This window comes from Lipotes vexillifer, unplaced genomic scaffold (genome assembly GCF_000442215.2).
Source record: "Lipotes vexillifer unplaced genomic scaffold, Lipotes_vexillifer_v1.1 scaffold535, whole genome shotgun sequence".
NCBI classification, from domain to species: domain Eukaryota; kingdom Metazoa; phylum Chordata; class Mammalia; order Artiodactyla; family Lipotidae; genus Lipotes; species Lipotes vexillifer.
The window spans coordinates 1,572,671-1,579,569 of record NW_006792756.1 but is presented as its reverse complement, the minus strand read 5'-3'; the positions used below and the strand labels follow the sequence as shown (position 1 = coordinate 1,579,569).

The 6,899-nt window shown below is 41.0% G+C and overlaps 1 protein-coding gene across 1 annotated transcript in view; it reads left to right on the top strand.

The window, feature by feature from the left end:
• Nucleotides 1–6,899, top strand: part of SLC35F5 (solute carrier family 35 member F5) — a 52,480-nt gene that overhangs the window by 32,436 nt on the left and 13,145 nt on the right. The window contains exon 13 of the mRNA XM_007465893.1: nt 5,303–5,462. Coding sequence (XP_007465955.1) covers nt 5,303–5,462 — 160 coding nt within the window. The remainder of the gene's footprint in view (nt 1–5,302; nt 5,463–6,899) is intronic.

Genomic DNA, 6,899 nt, shown 5'->3' with positions numbered 1-6,899 from the left:
GGGGACTAGTGCCTGTGTTGTGGTGTATGAATGAGCCTAGATCTTGTCTCTCTAGTGGGCAGGTCCACGTCTGGTGGTGTGTTTTGGGGTGTCTGTGGACTTATTATGATTTTAGGCAGCCTCTCTGCTAGTGGGTGGGGTTGTGTTCCTGTTTTGCTATATGGTTGGCATAGGTTGTCCAGCACTGTAGCTTGCTGGTCGTTGAGCGAAGCTGGGTGCTGGTGTTGAGATGGAGATCTCTGGGAGATTTTCGCCGTTTGATATTATGTGGGGCTGGGAGGTCTCTTCTTGACGAGTGTTCTGAAGTTGGCTCTCCCACCTCAGAGGCAGAGTCCTGACTCCTGGCTGGAGCAGCAAGAGCCTTTCATCCACTCGGCTCAGAATAAAAGGGAGAGAAAGTAGAGAGAATTAGTATAAGTAGGAGGAAATAGGAAAGAAAGAAAGAAAGAAAGAAAGAGAGGAGGGAAGGAAGGAAGGAGGGAAGGAAGAAAGAAAGAAAGAAGAAAAGAAAGGAAGAAGGCAAGAAGGAAAGAAAGGAGGGAGGGAGGGAGGAGGGAAGGAAGGAAGGAATGAGGGAAGGAAGGAAAAAATACAGAAAGAAAGAAGATACAGTAAAATAAAATAAAGTATAATAAAGTTATTGAATTAAAAAAATAATTATTTAGAGGAAAAAAAAAAGGGAAGGATAGAACCTTAGGACAAATGGTGGAAGCAAAGTTATAGAGACAAAATCTTACATAGAAGCATACACATATACCCTCACAAAAAGAGGTAAAGTGGAAAAAATCATAAAACTTGCTCTCCAAGTCCACCTCCTCAATTTGGGACGATTTGTTGTCTCAAAAAGGGAAGGAAGGAAGGAAAGATAGAAAGAAGGTAAAGTATAATAGAGTTCTTTAAAATTAATTATTAAGAAAAAAATTAAAAAAAAAAAAACAATGGTCTGATAGAACGCTGGGACAAATGGTGTAAGCAAACCTATACAGACAAGATCTCACACAGAAGCATACACATACACATTCACAAAAAGAGGAAAAGGGGAAAAAATCATAGATCTTGCTCTAGAAGTCCGCCTCCTCAATTTGGGATGATTCGCTGTCTATTCATGTATTCCACAGAGGCAGGGTACATCAAATTGATTGTGTAGCTTTAATCCGCTGTTTCTGAGGCTGCTGGGAGAGATTTCCCTTTTTCTTCTTTGTTCTCACAGCTCACAGGGGCTCAGCTTTCGATTTGGCCCTGCCTCTGCGTGTAGGTCGCTGGAGGGCGTCTGTTTTTTGCTCAGACAGGACGGGGTTAAAGGAGCCGCTGACTCGGGGGCTCTGGCGCACTCAGGCCGGGGGCAGGGAGGGGCACGGAGTGCGGGGCGGGCCTGCGGCGGCAGAAGTCGGCGTGACGTTGCAGCAGCCTGAGGCCCGCCGTGTGTTCTCCCTGAGAAATTGTCCCTGGGTCCCGGGAACCTGGCAGTGGCGGGCTGCACAGGCTCCCCGGAAGAGGGGTGGGGGCAGTGACCTGTGCTCGCACACAGGCCCCTTGGTGGCGGCAGCAGCAGCCTTAGCGTCTCCCGCCCGTCTCTGGTTTCCGAGCTTTTAGCCGCGGCTCGCGCCCGTTTCTGGAGTTCCTTTAGGCAGCGCTCTTAAAACCCCTCTCCTCGCGCACCAGGAAACACAGAGGCAAGAAAAAGTCTCTTGCCTCCTCAGCAGGTGCAGCCTTTTCCCCGGACTCCCTCCCGGCTAGCCGTGGCGCACTAACCCCTTCGGGCTATGTTCAAGCCGCCAACCCCAGTCCTCTCCCTGAGCTCCGACTGAAACCGAAACCGAGCCTCAGCTCGACGCCCCGCCCACCTTGGAGGGTGAGCACACAAGCCTCTCGGGCTGGTGAGTGCCGGTCGGCACCGATCCTCTGTGCGGGAATCTCTCCGCTTTGCCCTCCGCACCCCTGTGGCTGTGCTCTGCTCCGCGGCGCCGAAGCTCCCCCCTCCACCACCCGCAGTCTCCGCCCGCGAAGGGGCTTCCTAGTGTGTGGAGACCTTTCCTCCTTCACAGCTCCCTCCCACTGGTGCAGGTGCCGTCCCTATTCTTTTGTCTCTGTGTTTAATTAATTTTTTCTTTTGCCCTACCCAGATACGTGGGGAGTTTCTTGCCTTTTGGGAGGTCTGAGGTCTTCTGCCAGCATTCAGTAGGTGTTCTGTAGGAGTTGTTCCACATGTAGATGTATTTCTGGTGTATTTGTGGGGAGGAAGGTGATCTCCGCGTCTTACTCCTCCGCCATCTTTCCACCGCCCCAAAACCATTAGTTTTTAAAGATTATGAAGTCCAATCTCAATGTTTTTCTCTTACCTTGTTCTGCATAGTTGTGCACCTGTGAGGAAACGCTTATTCCCTCAGTGTGAGGTAAAGAAATTCGTTCTAACAGCTTTTTCAAATTAATGTCTTCAGCCTGTGAATCAGGTATTTTCCTCACTGATATGACAGGTTATGCTGTTGTATTATACATTTTGCCTTTTTTGAAGTGTAAGATTGGGGAAACTGCCCCAAAATGATACGTATAATACTGTTTCAGTCTATGTACTTGTTTTTACTAAAAATTGTAGGTCTTTTGAAGGTTTTCCACTTGAACTTTATCTTTAAGACTCAGATTCTTTTATGACATAGATTTTCAGATTATCCAGTTATAGTTTCTGGCATCAATTCTTAATTTTGGTAAATGCCTAATATGATTTATAAATTCTCCTTTGCCTGAAATCAGCTCAGTAAAGAACTTGTGATATCTAGGATTGCAAAAGAAGAGCACATTGACAAGATATCTTCCAAAAGATATCTGAATGTCAATAGATAAAGAAGCATGGTGATGAGAATTCAAAGTGCAGCTTACAGGGAACCAGGAGACATGGACTCTAGCTGTTATAACTTCATTTGTCTCATACTCATCTGAAAATGAGAAGATTGGACTAGGTTAGTAGCTGATTTACAGAGGATCCTGGGAAGGTTGGAAGGAGGTGGCGTTGCACGTGTGAGTCTGGTTCTCAGACTCCTTTGCTGCTTCTGCTGGAGCAATTCTGCTTTGTTGGTTTTTTAGCATTATAATTTAATTTGTACAAATGATTTTTCTGCTAAAAATAGTTTGTATATCTTCACCTAAAGATTAACAAAAATAAAACCTTTGAAAAGCCGCTAGACTGGGTGATCACTCAAGTTCCTTTCAATTAGAGAATTCAATAAGTATACTTTAAATATGAAGATAATTTTAATGATGTCTTATTTTAAAGTCATAGAAAATTCCATCTGGAATGGATTAAAATGTTAATGTTTTACAGTGTTCTTTTTTAAGATTGGCAGCTTTCAAGAAAAATTGCTTATTTACTCTTATTGGAGAGTAGTAACAGACATATAACTTGGTTAATCTTCCTATGTGCCATGATATGGAAAGCAACATGAATTTGACATGGGCTTTAGAATAGATAGGATTGGAGAAGTAGTAGTTAGGGTTGGGACGTGGAGGGTTCTTTCGGCATTGGGATGTGAGCAGAGCATAGCAGGGAACAGTGAGTAGATCCATTGTGCTGGAGTGTTCACTTTAGGGAAGAGCAGAAGTGCATGTGGCTGCCTTCTGGAGGGTCTAGAGAACAGGTGAAGTGATTTGGATCTTTTATCTCTAGATCCAAAAGTTGTTACTAAATGTGGGTTTTCATAGGTTTCATAGTTCAGGGAACGGAAAAGAGATTTGGTTCTTGATAATGCCAAATTTTGGTGTTTTAATTAGAACAACTTTTTAATACTATACAAGCCTTCTGTACGTGTGTTGTTTTGTTCCTTTTTATTTTTATCACTAGGTGTCTTAAGTTGGGTTTCCTAGAAGCAGGGCATGAGACGGGGATTTGGTGCGGGAGATCCATTGAAGGGGTGATCTGCAGGAAAGACTGGCAAGGGCGTGAGAGGAGCAGAATAGAGAAGGGGAGAGAACCACGCGATCTCTGGTACAGTCGAGGCGTGGCCCAGCTCATTGCAGGTCCCTGGGCAGGGAGCACAGTGGCAGCAGGTAATGTGTCTAGGCACTCCTCAGAGCTGTCCTGGCCTAGAGCCATTAGGATTCGGCTGCGCAGGGTGTGGAGTGGGGAGGGGTGGGAACTTCCCGGGAAAGGCAGATTTGGTCGCTGTCCAAGACAGTCCTTCAGAGAAGGCAGGTCTTGTGAGTCTTCAGCAGCAGATGAGAGTAGGTGCTCCAGCGCTATTAAGATTTAACTAGGCATCCTAAATACTAGTTTATTATTTAGCAGCAAATATAAAATACATACCTACTGTAATTTAATTTTCTTTTAGGAAAGCTCTATAGTTACCTCTGGATCTCATAGTGGAATTGTGCTGTTAAACTATATACAAAGTCCAATAAAAACTACTATAAAATTATAATATTTTTTTTCTTTACATTCACATGTTGTAGTCTTATATAAGCTTACGTTTCTGTAATAATAATAGCTAGCCTTTATTAACTATTTACTCCATGCCATGTACTGTGCTGTATTTTATGTTTGTCTAATCTTCCTAGAAACCTAATTAAATATTGTTTTACACTTATAGATTGGAAAACTGAGGTAAGAGGTTGAGCATCTTGCCTAAAGTTTGCCTAAAGATTACAGTACTAGTGAATGGTAGACCTGGGATTGGAACCCAGGGCAATCAGACTGCAGAGCACACACTTAACCACTAAATATTATAGCCTTCCTTTACACATAGTCCATGCTTAGTTCATACTTGAATAGCTATTGGTGTATGTGTATAATCTCACAGACTAGCTTATGAGCTCTTGGGAAGGTGGGAAGCAAAAATTTTACCATTTTAGGGGACCCTCCTCCATTATTCCTAGCATAGCACGGGTGCTTTAAACATAAATATGATTCGAATCAGAGTAAACCATCTAGTTCCTCTTAATAATTTAGGCTGAATACACACACACATACACGCACCAGTTATTCCTTTAAGTTCTAGGACACTACATTATTATAATCTAAGGTTAGCAACCCTTCTTTCTGAATTATTCTAAGTGGTTTGTTCTGCAGTAGTTGCTCCATACAGTGGGATAGTTGAACGTTGAAGACTCAGTGATCATCAGTTGCTTGATGAAGTTTTTTCTTGTGTTGATCTCTCCATAAGACTTACTTAAAAACAAAAGTAACAGAAATTTCAGTTAAGGAAACCTGTTGAAGCCCTTTGTGCAAAATCTGTTTTCCGATTGTAGAGTTATAAGTTTGGAAAATTGAAATAAATCACAGTAACTAACTTTTCTCTCTTTTATACATGTTTAGGTTTTGTAGGTCTCTTTAATCTGCTGCTCTTATGGCCAGGTTTCTTTTTACTTCATTATACTGGATTTGAGGACTTTGAGTTTCCCAATAAAGTAGTATTAATGTGCATTATCATTAATGGCCTTATTGGAACAGTGCTCTCAGAGTTCCTGTGGTTGTGGTATGTACTGTTTATTACCCTATGATTTATTAGTTATGAGTTTATTGACTTTTGGCTAGTTTAAGCATTTCTATTTCTTCTGTCTTCTGATGGACCCTCCTGTGCACCTTCCCACCCCACACTCTTATAGCTTAATACAGTAACCCCATTAGAGCAAGAGCTGTGTTTTGTTTTTTTAATTTCTGTGTACCCATTGCATAGAGTAGTGGCTTGCACATAGAAGGAGCTCGTGAATTTTGCTGAATGAATAAATGAATATGAATGATCTGAATTTATAGAATGTTTTAGAAAGTAGAGTGTTATGCTAATTAAAGGCATCATTATCTAATGGACAGTCACACTTAGGAGATGTGTATCCCAGGTATGAATACATGAATTCTAAGTGAGAATCTGGGGACTTTGCTTATTCAGGAGACTTTGGAATGTCTGTTTGGTTGCTCATAGATTTTTTGTTTTGTTTATTCTCAGGACTTTTCATATGAGTGAGGCAGATATATAAACCCTAATATCTGATTAACTTGAGATTTTAATGTAGTTTGATATGTTGTAATATCAACTATGTTGATAATAATCTTAAAATAGTTTGACAGCAGTATCATATATGGAGTTTAAGAAAACTTCAAATAGCTTAATATTTACTCCTGTTTCCATCTAATACGAACTTAAAAAGAAACACAAATTGTACCTCAACTCCTAAATGTATTTTATTATATATCATTTAAGACTACTGACTAGTTTTCCCTTGCAAAAGACTGCAACAAAAATAGCCTTTTCCGTCAAGTCTTCCTTAATGCTCTGCCTACATTTCTCTCCCCTCTCCAATTAAGGAAATATCTCTATTTTCTTGATATCCTCTGTACTCACTCCCTTTCGTGTAGTACTTAAAGATTTACTTTGTATGTAGTAATTTGTGTAATGAAATTCCTTTGCTGATCTAAAACTATTTGGTATCAAAATCTGCTCATTTTGTACAAATTATTTGAGGTGCTCGTTTTTTTTAACCAAAAAGAATTATATATTTTATTTTATATATTAATATATACCATATGTCTCATTCTTTTGTCCTATCACTTCTTTTGTTCTATCATTTCTCTTGCCTCTTTCCACTCTTGGTTCTGGGCAGATGAAACTGCTTACTGGTAGTGTTTTGATTGAACTTACTTGCACCATAAGGAATTGTTGATCTTAAACCATTTTTGATGGCAGTTTCATAGGGTTCAACCCGGTGAACCATATGCTTTAAACAATTATGCACTCACTGTATTTTAACAGAAGTTTGTATTCCCTACTTTTCTAAGTTTAGCTTAGATTAGAAATTTTCAAAGCAAGGAGTTTTTACATATCTGAAAGAAATAATTTTTTTTTTTTTTTGTGGTACTCTGGCCTCTCACTGTTGTGGCCTCTCCCGCTTCGCAGCAGAGGCCCCAGACAGGGCAG